This window comes from Porites lutea, chromosome 4 (assembly GCF_958299795.1).
Source record: "Porites lutea chromosome 4, jaPorLute2.1, whole genome shotgun sequence".
Lineage (NCBI taxonomy): Eukaryota > Metazoa > Cnidaria > Anthozoa > Scleractinia > Poritidae > Porites > Porites lutea.
Window position 1 is genome coordinate 40,694,813 of NC_133204.1, and position 17,919 is coordinate 40,712,731.

At 38.9% G+C, this 17,919-nt stretch overlaps 1 protein-coding gene across 1 annotated transcript in view; it reads right to left on the bottom strand.

The window, feature by feature from the left end:
• The window catches only part of LOC140933586 (ubiquitin carboxyl-terminal hydrolase 47-like), a 75,988-nt gene that overhangs the window by 47,216 nt on the left and 10,853 nt on the right, over positions 1-17,919 (bottom strand). The window contains exons 2-13 of the mRNA XM_073383191.1: positions 15,132-15,299; positions 14,398-14,502; positions 12,693-12,791; positions 11,829-11,937; positions 5,930-6,045; positions 5,528-5,647; positions 4,303-4,435; positions 3,845-3,913; positions 2,641-2,732; positions 1,864-1,947; positions 1,591-1,671; positions 865-980 (exon numbers count right to left, since the gene is read on the bottom strand). Of these exons, the coding sequence (XP_073239292.1) occupies positions 865-980; positions 1,591-1,671; positions 1,864-1,947; positions 2,641-2,732; positions 3,845-3,913; positions 4,303-4,435; positions 5,528-5,647; positions 5,930-6,045; positions 11,829-11,937; positions 12,693-12,791; positions 14,398-14,502; positions 15,132-15,152 (1,145 nt within the window). The 5' untranslated portion in view covers positions 15,153-15,299. The remainder of the gene's footprint in view (positions 1-864; positions 981-1,590; positions 1,672-1,863; positions 1,948-2,640; positions 2,733-3,844; positions 3,914-4,302; positions 4,436-5,527; positions 5,648-5,929; positions 6,046-11,828; positions 11,938-12,692; positions 12,792-14,397; positions 14,503-15,131; positions 15,300-17,919) is intronic.

Below are 17,919 nucleotides of genomic sequence, written 5' to 3' on the forward strand. Positions count from 1 at the left end.
CCCCTCACCCCACAAACAATATTGGATGCATGTATGCAGGATTTTTTCCTACTTCTTTCAACTTTGTATAGGGGTGGTGGGAGGGAGAGCTGCTAGAAAATTTCGAAAAAGATGCACTCTAGAGGGAAGCGAGAAATGACAGAAAAATATGAATATTGCAGTAGTGTCCCAAGGAGTTTTGTCCAGGATTGTAGCTATATGTGGTTCTATATGGTTGTTCTTTTAGTGACCTTTGCTTTCTGAGCCGTACGAACATGTGCGTGATGAAGTGAAGCAAAAAATTTAATGTGACGTCATTTAGCATCAAACGCGACTGTAATTGGTTAGATCTCGATAAGGTGTCACTCAAACTAAATTCAAACAACTTGGTGCGCTCCATATCAAAACCCCCGTTTCAAATTATTTTCTGTTTTATTTTACAGAAAAGGATTTCCACATGGATTGCTATAAGTGGAAAATATAAGAAGTGCTCGCTACTCACGAGTTGTACTCTCTAAACTGCTCGCTGCTCGCAAAGCAAATTTTTTCATCTCTGCTCGTGCTCACAAAAAAATCGCAGCGCTCACATGCTCGCAAAGACCATTCGCACCACTTACATTTGTTACACCAAGGACTTTGTTAATTAGATAGAGGTTCGTTATTATCAAGGTTTCACCGTACTGTAGTTGGAAAATGAGTTAGATATTATTTAATACTGCATAACAAGAAAAAAAGAGGTCAAGTAGTGACATACGTCAAGCCATGCCGAGAAATTGAGGTAAATTTGATGGTATTAACTGCAGTTGGTTTGATGGCCATCATCTTGAACAGGTATGTTTTCCCACTAATCCACATTTAAACAAACTAATAACTAATAAAACATACTTTTCAACTGGTACATCAATGCCACATCTTTGACAGATCTCTGGCAGCAAAAGTTCTTTGCAGGTTTTTATTGACATCCCGTCACTTGTTATCCAATCACAAATGTATTTGAAAGGCTGAAAGACGAAACATGTATGTCCTTTAAATAATAAGTATTATTAATGATAATATTATGACAATCACCTGATTTTCCTGGTAGACATTTCATTCTCTATAGATCACTGACCAATTTAACCGTATACAAAATCAACACAAGATAGCAGATCCGATAGTGGCATCCATTCATAATCATGAACATAATTCTTTAAATAAATAATTTTGCACAAAGTTGTGATGTTCACGGTTAATTTAATTTGTTTCGTTTAAGATAAGAACTCACTTTGCTTTATAGTTACAAAAAGTCAGTTTCCTAAGTTTTCCCCTAATTACATCAAAATTTTCTCTATAGAAAAAAAGTGGTCTTGAGTAATTATAATGGTAGCCATCACACATTGAATTTTTCAAATGTTCTAGAGGGGGTCAGTAAATTACCCCAGCCCAGGCCATGACCTCCTTCCTCCACTCCACCACAAAGATTTTGTTTTGAATAGAGTTGAAACAGCAAACAGTATGCACAGAAATCAATGAAATAATAATTACGGTACTTTTTCCTGAGCATACTGTCTGCCTTTTAAGAAAGTTTATTCCAACCCTATTTTATTTAATAAGGTTTGAAAATAAACTTACCTCCTTTTCAGCTGGAGTCAGCAAAAACATTTTCAGTTGATGCTCCCCTTCCTTGACAGCACGGCCATATTTGACTCGCAGCTACAACGGAAAATAATGTCAGTAGTAATAACAGTAATAATAATAATAACAACAATGACAACAACAGTAGTACTAGTATGATAATTATGCTCTTACAGATTGTCACTGGCAAGTTCTTGAATTCAATGGATGAAATCCCATCAAAAATAAATATGTACAGTACACACAATATTAAAGAAACAGGAAACATACCTTAGAGTTATCAGCAAAGTTTGTCAAAGAATCTGACAAATGGGTGTATTCAATTTCTTGGTTATTTGAGTAAACTCTATAAACCTGAGAATAATGTAATATTATTATTCATTCAAAAAATTTCCCCAATTCTGATGGGTAAAAGCACTCGCATAATTCACCATAACCAGTTACTGATGACCACATTTAGAAGAATTTTGTGTTTAACGAGGAGATGACGTTAAAAATGCAGCCTGCTACTCGTTAAGGCACCGTTAACCGAGAAGACCTGAGGACGAGGTTGAGTCGTTTTGGCTGTGAAAAAAAACAGGCGAGCATTTCACTTGTTTCAAGAGTAAGAACTACAGCTGGAACTAGGCGAAATAATAGCTAAAAACATGGCAAAAACAGCAAGAAGACAACTCAGAGGGCAACATCTGTTATTTGGAGAATATTTGCGGAGCTGGACAAACCTAAACGTACACTATTGAAGATGAACTTAACATCGATGCAGGTAAGCATGTTTTAGCTATGTTTTTAAACTAGGAATTATTTCAGTTGAATGAATAATAAAGCAATTGATGAATTCGGAGGGAATTAATGGAATTAATAAAGCAATTAATGAACTCAGAGAGTGTTATCCACCTCAGCTGATAACACCCTCCTCGATCTCCATAATTCTTCATAAGATACTCAGCCTCATTCATTAACTGTTAAATATTATTACTGGAGTTTGAGTAAGCAGGGTTTTACTGTACTTGCTTCAGAAGAAGGAATTTCAATTACCAAACAACTTACCCTAAAAAATTCAGGAGAGCACTGTACATCATTTTGTAGAATTTCTTTCAGTTTTTCAAGTGTGATTCTCTTGTCAACAGAAAAAAGTTTTTCTGACGGTAAGAAAAGAAAAATAGAAGTCCCATTAAAATAAAGAATGCATCCATAAGGTTATCCAACCTTTAAGCTCATGTAATGTAATTTTTTGACATGCAAATTATTCCGCATACAGTAGTCTCCTTACATTTCTAAATAATAGCAATAGAACTACACATTATAAGAAAATAATTTGCATAATAATTTGATTACTATTACTCCACTAAAAAAAGGTCCATGGCCAGTTGAGGAACATGACAATTATCATTAGTGACAAGGTATAGCTGCATAGTTTGGCAGCCCATATTGATTCTTTAAACCTTTCAGGACTGTAATAATCATTGCACAAAGTGTCATTTACTGTTATATATTTATATTTTTTTCTGGCGACCAATATTTTAACTCATCTGGCGACCATTTTGTAATTTTACAGCACCAAAAGGTGACTTCTTTCAATTTGAGCTTGGTTCAATGGGTTCGTTTTGAAAAAAAAAATGTCTGTGTCAGTGGGCTGGTATACAAAAATTAGTTTTAGCAACGGCAGAGTTGATATACACTATGGTCCGTTTACCACAAACGTAAGAGGATTGAAAAGCTGATGTTTTTGGCATTAGCCCTTGGTCTGAGCAAATTAGTTTACTGATCTGACAAAAGGCTGACCCTCAAATCAATCAATCAATCAATTTTATTTAAGCTCGACAGTGTGAGGCGTGGTTGCCCAATCTCCCGAGCCAGGGGCTCATGTGTATCAAACGCTCAAGCATTCCGGATCGAATTGGAGTTTAGAAATGTTGGTTTTTGCGGAGAGGGGAAAACTGGAGTACCCGGAGAAAAACCTCTCAGAGCAGAGAAGAGAACCAACAACAAACTCAACCCACATATGACGTCGAGTCCGCGAATCGAACCCGGGCTACATTGGTGGAAGGCGAGTGCTCTCACCACTGCGCCATCCCTGCTGCCCGAATAGTGTTAGCTTTTCATATTTCAAAAAAACCTGCAAGTAACTACATGTAAAAAAACTGTTAGCAAGTTCAAATTTCTAGGAAATAAGAGGTAGTAGGCAAAGATTTGGCTAAACTTTCAATAATAAAGCCAGAAAGCTGGCATATGCCTGTTTTAAGAATATTACCTTTTCCCTTTCCATTTTTGTCAGCGTCAACAGCAGCCTCAAATATATATCTACTTGTGCTCTCTAAATCTAAATAAATGAATGTTATCAGAGTTGTCAGAAAGTTTTGAAGTAAACAGCTGAGTTGTCAAAGTAAGCAGCCAGTCCAGGGATAGAGAAATGCCAAGCAGAGTAGCCGGCTGACACTAACCAAGAAGGCGCGATTTTTGCAGGCAGCCGGCTTCTTTTGACAACCCTGGTAATAACCATATCATGGTTATACTCATAACATGATAGCCACCAACTCAGTTAAGCAAAATTTTTTCTTACTTCTTTTGTTTTCCACTAGCCTATTCATTAAAAAAATTAATTATTGTTCACTGAGAAAAGTTGGTTTACTGACCCCTAAGGTTCCTTTTAAAACTACAAAAAAAAGGTGGAAAATTTTGTTCTGTGAGAAAAACTCCTGGTAAACCAACCTGACGGTTTCTTGGAGGGATCAGGCAAAAAAACACAGAGCTGAATGGTGTGCTGATAAACATCCAACACTTTGTACAGCTGAGATTTTTCAAAGGAGAGACCTTCCTCCAGTGATGATGCTTCAACAAACACCTACGAGTACAAATAAAATCATGCCTTATTACAGGAAATTAACGCTTCATGACATTAACAGAAATGTCAAAAATTTGCGTTAATTAATTATAAAGCCATTAATTAATTGGAGCATTAATTTCCATGACCTTAATTTCCATTATTTTAACCCCAAGTTGTCAATACACTTCTGACATTCTTTATAGCTAAGGAAGAGGAGTATTTATTAATCAGGTTGGAGATCTGCCAGTAACAGTGAAACTGTCAATAGCTCTCTAAGTGGCCAGATTTCTTCACTTGACCCCCTTTGTACGTTTAGGGAAAGAACCACAAACAAAGTTTCCATTTTGGATTACACGTTTAACTTTGTTCCTGTCGTCTCAACAAGTTTTGTTTCTTTGTGAACGTCTTGTTAATTTCCTTCACTTTCCGCTGTTACCCTCTCTTTCGCATTAATTTCCTTTATTTGAAAGTCATTTCCACTGAACTCATGTCAATCTCCAATAACTTAATTTCGTGGTGAGTTAATTTCCTATAATTTGGTATACTGTCAGTAGAAAATCTGAGTTATTTTATCAACTTGGATGACTCGAACTAGGTCCCATTTCTCCTGGATTTTACCCCACTTTTCAGTCACTTTTACTCAGTTAACTCAAACCCCTAAATCTTAACGTTTAAAAAATCTTCATACAACAAAAAAATTACAGTAATTATTTTCTAAGATTTATCTTCCATACATCCATGCATTGATTTCCCTCCTTGTTGTCCCTAAAGTGATACATTAGCCCACAATCCAGCTTATTGAAAGGTGAGAAGCTTTAATCTAGGGTTAAAATTTAATCCTGCACGATTGCAATTACTTTCACATAGATTGCTTTCAACTGTTATTTTGGGTTAACACAACTAGGCTTTTGAAGAAAAAAGTGGAATAATACCTCATGAACCCCAGTTACACAAAACCCTAGATTAGTGTGAACCAGCTTTCCAGGAGCTCAGCCCAGATAAATAATCACCTTTTGATCAGAAGTGATTACTGGTAATACAAAAAGTATAATAATTGATCTGTCAATTGAATAATACAATAATAATAATACTATTGTTCAACAGTTTTACCTTGTTAGATTTGAAGAATCCAAGGTCTTTTAATACTTTACTGGGGTTGTTTAGCAACTTAAGTTCACCGTATGTTCCTTCAAACACTACTGTCATAGTTTCTAAGGGCAGGCTAAATTTCTAAGGAAAGAAAGGCATTTTTCATTATTTTAAGTTTTATCTTCCACTCTGACCTTTTTGCTGAAGATCAACACTAACAATGGCTCTATTACATCCCTAAAAAATACAACAATGTGACAATAAACAGAATCCTTCAATTTGTTGTTTTCTTGCCCAGATTAGAGCTATTGTTGTTTAAACCTCAGCAGGGCTGACAAATTTCAGTAAGAAAGCAAAAATGAAATGAATTCTGGTAGCTGTAGTCAAATGTCATCATCATGAAAAAGGCCTGTTCCCTATTACCTCATGAATGAGACTGTAGAGGTCTTTCACAGTCCAGCTTAGCAGTGGTCGTACATTAGTGGGTTGAGCAACTTTTTCTTTTTCAAGATCAACAACATGAACTTTGACAGTTACTCCTATAGAGATAAGAGACAATACTGATGTTGACATACGATGTTCATCCTTTGCAGTCAAAGTAACTGGAAGGTCATAGCTTCCACTCTGCTGGTTGGGAGTACTCAAAATTAATTATTTACTTCCACATCGCCTATATCACTGACTGAAAACATCTTTTGTTGCAGTTATAGCAGCCAGTTGTGGGATCAGCAGTTACAAGTACTAGGTAATATTCTATTATGGTTTTCTTACAGCTGACCTGCATTGCCAAGAACGTTTCAGGATTTTCGGTTTTTCTGTGAAGTCAATCAAACTGTTACCATAGCATCCACCACGTTTAATTTGTCAAATAATATAGGCAGCAATAATGAGCAGCATGTTTTTGTTTTCACCCTCCCATATCTGTGTTTCTTCTGGATTTGGAAGCTCTATAGGAACAATCTAAACTTGCCATGTTTCAGTATAAAGAAGATAAAAAAAAATTGAGCTTAGGTAATTTAAATTACTCTGCTTTTGAAAAACACGCGACCGAACCCTGAAGTTCAAAAGCAATGAACCTAGAAACACAGAAAACGGATCCAAATCCACCAATCATAAATCACAAACCATGACCTTTTGTTTCCTAAGAGGTCCACTAAGATGTGAAGGCGAGAAAGCGCCGATTCTTCAGAGTTTGATTGACGTGGCAGAAACACCCAAAGACATTTTTGACGTTGCAGGTCATCTGATATCTGAAACAGCTGTAATTATAAACCATAATTAACTCTCTACGAATGTAAATAGATAAAACTACAACAATCAAGTCTGGGGTAAACAGGGAAGGGCTCCGAAGTGAACCCTTCCATTTAATAACATTTGCCCAACTGAGACGGTCAAGATACAGCAAATGTATAAAACAGGAATACATGGAAAAACGTGAAAACAACAAAAAAGAAGAAAAAAAAAAGGGGGGGGGGGAAGGGAGGGCAGTGAAGTAACGGTCTGTTGAAGCACATGGCGAAAGAACTGCGTAGAGCGCATGACAAAGAAATAAACTAGTGCCAGTCCTCCCTCCCCTTCGGCTAGAGTTAAATACAAATAAATGCAATTATTTTAGACTTAACTCTCTACGAATGTAAATAGATAAAACTACAACAATCAAGTCTGGGGTAAACAGGGAAGGGCTCCGAAGTGAACCCTTCCATTTAATAACATTTGCCCAAGGGAGGCACGACCTAACCCCAGACAAAAGTCTCCATAAGGGAAAAATCTAAACAAACGAAGCGAGACGCTTAACTGCTAGCATTCTGTCTTTAACTGGGATGTGGATATAAGACCTATAAGCATCTGACTGCCAGTCTCCTAAACGCTTAATCAGTTCTGCAGGGATTTGAGCTTGAAAAGCCAGAGTGGCCCCGCCCGAGCGAAAACTATGTCCACTAACTTGAGACGGGTCCAAGTTCGTCTTGGCTGCGACTAGTTTTAGAAGGCAGTCAAACTTTCCATAAGTCAGAGGAGTCAGGCCCCCCTCCGTGGATGCTGGGATGATAAAGGCTGGGCCCGATAAAGTTGCTGGTACCAAGCCAAAGGCATGTCTGAGAGCGGTGTAAGGGCAGAGTGGATGTGGAGCAATGCGAGGTAACGGAACAGTTAAAATGCGCTGACTAAATTGGATGGTCTTCGACCATCGATTGATAATGATGGCCCAGTCATTGAAGAAGAGGATATCTCCTCGACGCAGGTGTTTGGATGGGTCAAACTTTGTTGATCCTTTGCATAGCAAATTCGCCTTACGAAGGAGGCCAAAGAACGCTACGAGGCAAACTGCCCAGAAGGTTGCATGTAAAGGGCTGTCCAAATGTAAATGACTCTTGAAGGCTAATAGGATCTGGGGTGTAATCGGCTTCTTTTGGGACACTGTTAAACCTTTTACACGCTTGATTCCTCGAAGTGTAGATGCCAATTGAAAATTGTTTTTGGTTGGGTCAGACAGACCATGTTCAAGGTGTAGAATGCGAATCGCATTTAAATAGGCTGGGATGGAGGATGCTGAGAGTGACCTTGCTAGAAAAGCTGCATAGCGATTAAGGGTTAATGCTGCTGCTGGGAGAGGTTGGTAGCCGTAGTATACACAAAAGGAGAGGTATGAACGCATTTGACTCATGTAGGTGGACTTGGTAGTAGGTGCATATGATTGACGCCGGAAATTGGTGACTTCACGGTCAAGTTGCTGCTGATCCCTTGGATCTAAGGAGAGCAAGAGACAATGGCGACATGTGAGATTCGAAGTCATTTGATCTAGAGGATTTGGAGAGCCATGCTTGGAACGTTGGCCAGTAGTGCACATCATTAAGGCGTGAAATACTATCTGCTAGAGTGTTGGTTGCTCCTGGAATGTGCTTGACGAACAAACTGAAGTTGTAATACTCCTTAAGCCAAAACAGAGAACGAATCCAGTCCATGATCACCGGGCAACAGGTTGAGCCTTTGTTCAGAATGGCTGCAGCCACCTGACTGTCTGTTTTGACGACTACTCGATGACCTGACCAGAAAGGTGCCCAACGGTGTGCAGCTAAAACAATGGTAAATGTCTCCTTGTAATTGATATGGAGAGAGCATAGAGATGGGTAGTCCAAGGCCCAGTTGACGTACATCCAGTCTGGTGCCCATAGGCACCCCCCGCCAGACAGGGAGGCATCAGTAAGCACTGCTGTAGGAAGTTCAGGGAAGGCTGAGGGGAACAAAGTTTTACAGTTGTGTGCAGGCAGGAGGCGGGTCCACCACATGAGGTCAGCTCTCGCATTTAGGTTAAGATAGACGCGATGGTGCGGACGTTTAACCGAGTTTGCCAAGGTGATAAGCCGTCTGAGAAATGTGCGGCCCCCTCGAACAACACGTGCTGCCCAATTAAGCTTGCCAAGGAGTCGTTGGAGGTGAAGCTTGGTACATTTGCTTTTATAGCTTGTTTCTTTGAGAAAGGATAACAACTCTGACACACGATCGTCTGAGAGGCGGAGTTCACACTGAACAGTGTCGATTTCAACTCCAAGAAAAATCAGGCACTGGGTAGGGTAGACAACTTTGCTCCAGTTGATAGTGAAGCCAAGAGACTCTAGTAAGTTTAACAGGGTGTCAAAAGCTACTTTGCACTGAAGTTGGGTTGGTTCGATGATAAGGAAGTCATCAAGATATGCCAGCACAGTATACCCTCTCCGGGCCATCATACGACAGATCCCTTGTGTGAGGCGGTGAAACACCATTGGTGAGGCCCTGGCTCCAAATGGTAGACGCTTATCATAGAGGTAGATGGGGTGTTTTGAGTCGTTGAAGCGCCACGACATTCCTGTAACTCGCCAGCTATCGGGGTGTGTTCCAACGCTTCTGTAGGCATGTTTTAAGTCAACTTTTGCCAAACAAAAACCAGGTTGACAGAGATTTGCTGCATCATCAACGGTAACATACTTGTGGTGTTCTAAATCCATATATGAGTTAGCATTCATCGTTAAGGGTCGGCTACAATCCATGATCATTCGTAATTCATTGGAGTCCTTTTTTGGTACGGCTCCAAGGGCATTAATGATAATTGGCATGTTGGTCTTGACTGCGATAGCAAAGTGGTCTTCTCGGAGACCTTTGATTAATTGCGCTTCAATTTGATCTTTAGCTCCAGGTCGCAGAGCAGACTTATTGTTTTGTGTAAAAGCATGTGAAACCATTAAATCAGGCGAGAGGAGCTGAAATCCATTTTTAACACCATCCAAGATAAATTCCGAGTCCGGGTCATTGGTTAGCTCTGTTGCCCAGGTCTCAAAAACTAAGTCTGTGGAGACCTGGGCTGCTTGGGGCTGCTGCTTAAATTCTGAAAAGGGCCCTGCATGAATGGGTAAACTTTCCCCACACTCTGCGGGAAGTGGTGTCCTTAAGACGGGATTAGTCCCTGCGTTTAACAATGTGGTCGAGACATCTCCTGCTAGTTCCGTAGTCAAAATACTATTTGGAGGGAGCTCTGCAGTTGAGTGTGGGTTCAGTATTGGGGGTCTTGAGCAGTAGCAGAGTGGTGCTGCCATTGGGGGTGGGTTCCCAAGCACTGAGGTTTGATGCAAACATGATCATATTTACATGAAGAGGCAAAGCGGCACCCTTCACGCCGTTGGTAATCATAGCAAACTTGCTTTCCTGTTGCTGGGTTTAGGACTGGGCGGGACGTTTTGCGAGGAGATAGCCGCGGCGGTGTGGGAGTTGGATCTGGTCTGTGGAGTGTTTGGTGGGAGATGAACTGGCTGTCAGTACCCCATTTACAGTTTGTCGAAAACTGCATTCTGCGGTACAAATCATCATATTGCATCACTTTCGGTAAGGGGTAACACTTGGCTAGCTCAGATATCTTTGAACTGTACATAATGTAATGAAGGATGTCTTGGGTGGACGATAGAGACCCATCTGACATGAGAGTATGCATAATACGAAAGTTAGCCGCTGACCATTGTGGGAATGAGATTTTGTCAAGAGGCAGTTTCTTGTCTTGAGCGGTTTTTAATACAATTCTAGCATCACCAGAGGTTCCAAGCACGGTCTCCTTATCCTCCTGTAGTACTAAGGGAAGGCAGCTAATGAAATCAGGGATAAGTAGAGGACGTTTACCTCGCGAAGTAGAGGGCTCTAACAGCGGTTGTGCTGGGTCTTGTTCCTCTGCGGTTAAACCCAGTAAGATGGGGTCTCCTAAGGAATCCATGAGAGATTTAAGCTCGGATTGAACAACTGGGTCTTGCTGGAGACTTTTCAAGGTTGGTTTTGCGACAGAATGACTATCAGGTGTTGTTGTTGCGGTCGCCGTGGCCATCTTGGGCGCACTTGGTTGCTTGGACTCTCGCTGTAGCTTCAACAACTCGAGTTTGGTGCGTGTAAGATCCAGTTCAAGCTGTAAATTGCGGTTTCGAAGATCTTCGATCGCTGTTTCGTTTACAGTGGGTTGTTCTGTTTTAAAACTGGTTGGAGTAAGGTCTTTTATCAAAGACTCAACCTGACTCAGTTCGCGTTTGACTGCTTCGCTCATCTGTTGAGGTGTTGCCGATTCTGCCGCCAGGTCATCCGCGACGAAATCTTGTAGTTTTTTCGGAGGTTTGGTGCTCCTGCTGCTCTTTCTAGTCGCCATAGTGTAAATATCGACAACAATGCACCATAAGAAAACGATTCAGGAAAAATAAACGTGAGTTCAGTGAAGTCACGGTCTGTTGAAGCACATGGCGAAAGAACTGCGTAGAGCGCATGACAAAGAAATAAACTAGTGCCAGTCCTCCCTCCCCTTCGGCTAGAGTTAAATACAAATAAATGCAATTATTTTAGACATAAAATATTATCCTTTTAAAAATTTGGTAACTTAATTTGATTGTAATATTAACAAATAAAGACCTCAGTCAGCCAGCCTCAGTGACCGCAACCAAGTGTTCAAATTAATTTTAGCAGGAAGACCGTCTCTTGTTTGGTAACCTAGCAAGGTTATGTTTAGGTTACAGGCTGAAGGGGGGAAACAAACAGTTCAAAACTATAAAACTGACATCAGGAAGTCCCTACAAGTAGTATGCATCCTAACAAAACTTTACAAGAGGTGGTCTTCAAGCATTGGTATAGAATTTCCACCAAAGTAAATTGAAATTTTAGGCTGACGTCACTGAAAATGGTCTTCAGACATTTATCTGAAGACGTTTTGGAAAAAAAAAGAACTCTTTAATACAGATATAGATATTAAGTACAAAATTGTAACAGCCAGGACTCAGTCAGATCAGATAGTTTTACATATAGTCACCAGTTGACAAAGGTTACTAACCACCATGTTTGTATACAGAAAATTTTTCATGGGGCTTTCTTGTTTCAAGGAGGAGGTCAAACATGTAGGACTGCTTCACTCCACAGAGGACCTTTCGCATTGGATCATTCTGCAATTGGCAAAAACAATATTTATGACAATACTGCTAGTGCCTGGAAAAAATTAGCTAGTAAAATCTACTTAAAATTTGGACAAAATATGCATTGATTTTTTTGGTACAATCACTCATTTTTTTGAAACCGTTCTTAACCCATTTGTCCCAAACCTTTTCTGAAAAAGGCCTAGTGAAAACTTTGCAAAACACTGTTTATGAGTCAAGCACTGGGCTGCCTTTTGTTCCTGGTGCAAAATACAAGCTTCCAAAGTTTGGGCATCCACAAAAAATAAAAGTTTGACTTTTGGGTTTAAACAAGACATGGCTGCCTTGACAATTACCTTTGCTTTCTTTCTTCACTGCTTCTTAAACTTTTCTTGAACGGTTTTGTTTTTGTTATTTTACATTCTGGTGTGACAGGTTTTTGGAAAAACTTTTAAGGATTCTAAGAGTGCATGAAGGAAGTGGTTTTTCATTGGATTTTTCAGGTCAATTTACGTGACATGTTCTTTTTTTGCATATTTCTCGAACCTGTCGTGACGGAATCGTGGATGGTTTGAAAGATCTCTTCAATTCTACCAGTTACATGACAAAGTGGAACCGTGGACAAAGATCCTAATGGGCGGAAATTAGGGACTCCGCCATATAGCTATGGCCACTCAAATCCACCACTTACAATGGCCACCTCGTTGGTAAGACCAAACTCTTATGGTCTGATAGTAGCTACATTAGAAGGGTCCTTGCCCGAAGAAATCAACTCTGACACTCACCTCTTCTCCATCAAATGACCTTTCAATGTAGTCATAGTATTCATCATACTTCACAATTCTGCACTGTTCAACAGGAAGTATCTTGCCCAGAAGGAAAAGCTAGTCATAGAAAAATAACAGTTCACTAACATTATTAAAAAACCACTTTGAATCCACCGCAACAAACCTTTAGGACAACTTGTACTGAATATACTTGCATTTCTTTATCTATGGCTAGAATACAACAAAGAACACGTTCTAACATTCTGTCTTGAGATAGGAAAAATGCATATGTGACCTTGATTTGCAGTTCTGCTGAGAGCAGGGCTCAAATTTAGCGACTAACTGGTCGCATATGTGCCTGGATTTTTGGTTGTGTGCCTAAAAATTCATGTGTAATCGCACCTGTGCGCCGTAAAACCCAAAGCACGGTGCGACTGACTTACTTCCGACTATACTTACGAACTCGAACTAGAAAGACAGTGTATGTTTAATTGGTCTTTTCTCCCAATGGATTCTACGAACTCGAATGTTCTTTTTCGTTTCGATGTTTTACTCCATCCCAGACTCTTCTGTTTTGTAATAAACACCGCTGACACATGCAAATATACACTATAGTTTGGGTTTTACAGAAGACACTATGCTACGAACGAAACACGTACTTTTTGCGCAACGGACAATTAATCATGTCAAACGTTCAGTTTTAACGTCAATTAAAACAAAAACAGTGCGCATTAAGAGCCTTTTTGTCCAGGTAAGAAAGTTTTTTTAGTTGCATTATTCCAGTTACGTGTAAGTCATTGTGCATTTAACAAATTCATTAACGATTAATTTTCATTCTTGTTCGACACACTCATTGTTGTCAGTTTTTAATTGTTTTTCAAGTGTAAGTTTTCTTTAGTCACAACTGTACTGTCAAAAAGAGAAATCAGTATTAAAAATCACAACGGTATTACTGCGTAGCAAATCGCCTGTGTTTTATCAGTCACAGGACTAAAGTAAAACTAACAAACTGAAGATGACAAATAAACGTGGCACTGTTAAGCTTTTTACAATTTCTTTTGAAATAGATGCTCCCAACATTATAATTAAATAACCTGCATGTGCTCCTAAAATTTTCAGCTGTGCGCCTAAAATTTCGGCAGTGCGCCTAAAAATTTACATCTGGTAGCACAAGTGCTCCCAAACTCAAATTTAAACTTTGAGCCCTGTGAGAGGGTTATATTTCATACTCTCAAGGCTGTGCTCTAAGGTAAATTGAAGGGAACCCAGTGTTCTGAACCTGTAAAATCTAGGATGCTCAGCATATGATTTGTATGATAACACTAAGATTTTGTAGTCACCCAAGTGCAAAAGTTGGGCTCCAGGGGTCATTAGAAGCCAGAACACAGCCCTGACTCTGTATATTATTAATATGCTGCTGACCATTTTAAATTCAACTTCAAGCATAAGAAGTGCAAAAATTTTAAGGTTAGGCACTACAAGTTCCTCTGGTATAACATTTTATTAAAATATTAAAACACCATGAAAATACATGTATGGTGAAAATACATGTTCCTGCTTTCTAACTTCAGGAGTCCTTTTTGGGTGGGGTTCTTCACTAAGAGGAAATTCACTAATTTAGAACAACTGACAAACTGCTAGGTGTTAAGTTCAAGGGAGGTGTCTATCTTAGAGAGGCATCTGTCAGGGAGAGTCATACTGTACAATCTTAACTCTCTCTCACCTTATGTGCAATGGCTACCGCCTCATTCAGTGTGCTATCCTTATGAATTTCTAAGTTTTGCTCTAACATTGTCCTCCTGATTGGATGTTCACAAAAGATCTTTATCTGAAGGAATCAAAACAAAAGCAAGCAGATCAGATAATAAAACCATGATATGGCTTAATCTAGATCTCAGCAAAACTTGCACAAACCTTAATATTTAGCCCTGTTCCCCTTACATTTGCAGTCATTCATCTGACAATACGCCATTTGCCACTTTAGAAATGAGATGGGAACTGCGCCAAGTAAATCTATTTCTTTTTTTACAAAGACTTCTGGGACTGTTACTAGGGACAGGAAAAAAAACTGGCCAATAGCTGACGAGCACGTCCCCAGTAAAGACCCCAGAAACAATTGTGGGACGCACTTCGGTTCCAGGTCCCTTCTCGTTTCCAAAGTGGTGAACTGTCAGGCAAACAATTGAACACAGGAAGAGCAGACTTAGGTGTATGTGTCAGACAATAACTGAGGGGTAAGTGTCAAAGACATAGCTCTTTATAAATAAGTCATGGATCCTTTCTCCCTGAAAAAGGGAAATATGTGGCCTTTTTAGGCATGCATTCAACATTGATGATCAAGGCCTTAAAGACGGAGATTCCCAAGAGAATTTCTGTGGGATGCCAGTGCAATAGGCATCAGGTCTTAGTGACAACCCTGAGAATCATGTGACATATAATTTATTCTTTTAGCTGTACCTTGCACATGGACCTTTCCATTTCTCTTCTCTTTCTTTCCACTTCTTCCAAATGCCTTAATTGTGAATTAACTCTGTTATGTGTGCAGGCATGTCATATTGCTTCAGGAATTTAGCATTTCTTTCTGGCACAACCTGCCTGTACATCAGCATGTATGCATTGGTAGAACTGCAATGATTATTAGAGAGAAACATTCAGTGCATGTTATCCAAATGCCTTACTAAACCTATATTATCAGAACTTGAAAGGGCTGGGGCACACCGCACACATGATCTCAAATCCGAAAATGTGAATAATAATAATATTACACAAAGAAAAACTGGATAAATTATTAACGACATGATTGCATAATAGAATATCAGTAATGTTATAAAATCCAGTTTCTACTGAACTGTAAATAAACAGTTCATATATGTGCAAAGAGTTTTACCTTAATAAATAATTAAAGTGGGAATCAACCCTTAAGAAGGAGCTACTTGACACCTAATTACTTTTGAACCTCTTACTTGCTAAATGTATAAACTAGGAGTCATCGGAGCTTAGGTGAGTGCGTTCGATGTTTGTAGGGCTACAGGTAGCAGTTGAGGGGGAAGGGTTAATGGTTCGTGCGATAGATAAATATTATTACTAACTGCATATTTGAACGTTACTAAGGGTTGCGTACAGCCAAACCTCTATTTAAATTGTGCATCATTATGAAAAGGTTGTGTAGGGTAGTGATATCGTATGCTTTGTTTTAAGTGCTTGTAATTTGAGAGTGTGTCGGGCGTGTAAGTAGAACTTTTTGTTTTACTGGTGCAATAGATGTTCTACAGAGCTAAGTTGTTGAAGGCTGATTAGCGCTTTAATAATCCGGGGTTTTTTTTGTTGCTGTTGTTCAAAAACATTTCTTCGGATAATTTTCTAGGTTATTTCAAAATGCATTAAACTGAATTTACTTTTTAAGCTTTCTAAGCTGAATTCAAATTTCACACTGACCCTGGGCTATCTTAACCCAGCTTTGAAGAACCCGGCCCAGGAATTGTTAAAAAGCGAACAGTTGACAACTTGTTAGATGTAATCATTAATTCTATTTATTGGGAATTCCACAAGGAAACAATCACTGAAAATTACTATAAAAGGAAACTGTTACTTGCAAGTCTTCTCAACTTGTGATATATGAAAGACCCAAGACTACCATTTTTTGTGCTGAATGCAGGGACACAATAAATTGATTTTGAACAAGAACATGTATATTTCTATCAAGAAATAGCTGACAATAAAGTTATCTTTTGAATTAACAGGAAATCATGTACAACATTGAATAGAATATGGTGACCATTTTGGAACTAAACTGAAGTGAACATAAATGAACATTCTGAATTGGAAAAAAGGATTTTTGCACTTAGGTTGATAACAACAACATTTGGTGGAGCTTCAAATAGCCTCAAGTGAAACTTTCATGAGCTAAAAACTGTTTGTGGAGCCTTCTGAACAGCTCAAAGTACAGAATATGATATCCAGCATGGAGTGTCGGGTCTCAAGGGACTTAATGTATGATAATTAGATGCAGAATGAGTGTTAACACTCTAAGAAAGTGGGGACTTGATTTGCATATGGGACAGTGGTGAACGGACTAGTAGGAGGACTGTACTATTAACGAAACTAAGGGTGTATAATGTAACCGTTTATTAAGCTCGATTCGAGACTTCACATTGACGACGAGGAGTTCATTTATTTCTTGGAAAATGGCTGGTTTCGATACAAACCTGAATTATGGAACATTGACATGGATCCAAACCACCGAGATTCACAAGAAGATGTTTTCATCATCATCTTGCAGGATGGACACGTTGCATTATTTTCCCATTAGATTTGACTGAGACCTTCTTTTTCCTTGACGTACATGAAAGATTTTACAATGCCAATTAATTTGGCTGATATTTTGTTCGGTGTTAGTGACTCCATCTCTGTAGTGACTTGTGCCAAGTCTTGTGTAAAAGGAGGAATCTCTTTGTAAAGAAACTGCTCTGACTTTAGAGTGTTCAATTCTTGGTTAGTTATCCCTGCAGTTCTATGTGAGTAAGACTTAAGAGGCCACGCTTCAAGACACACTGTGCACTGCTTGATTTTGTACTCATTAGAATTATATGAAAACAGTCAATGTTGTTAAACATGTGTTTATCCTCAGTAATTGGTATATCAAAGAATCAGACTCTTTGTTTACACAGTAGCCAATTATTGATTAAAGACTCTCTTGACTTTTCTTTCCACTTTCTGCAAGATTTTGTTTAGTAACATTTTGTGATACTTTTGATTTTGTTTTCAATTCTTGGTTAGTTATCCCTGCAGTTCTCTTTGTGCCAAGCATTTTCTTGAGCTCTTTTTTGGTTTTTATTTTCTTTCTTCTTTGCTAGTCATTTTTGCCTTTCTTCATCTGTTTCTAAAGATCTCATTTTTTCATAAGCTTTTCATCTTTTGGCTTTTGATCATCATTTTCATAAGATTTTTTTCTTTTGGCAAGTCTTGTCTCCTTTTGATCATCAGTTTCTAATAGCTTTCTCTTGAGATATATTAATTTGCTTTTGTTTTTACCTGTCTTGTCCGGCACTGAAGAAACATAGTGTAGCTCATTAATATACCCAATAAATAATGTCTTTGGTTGCTCTTGACATAAAACAGGAGTGATAACAGTACCATCTGGTTTATTGATATCAGACTCAGTGATATGAATAATACAGTTAAAAGCATTGGACACTGCCTGGATCATGATATTGTCACACCATGTGCCTGCTGTTGACATTAGCTG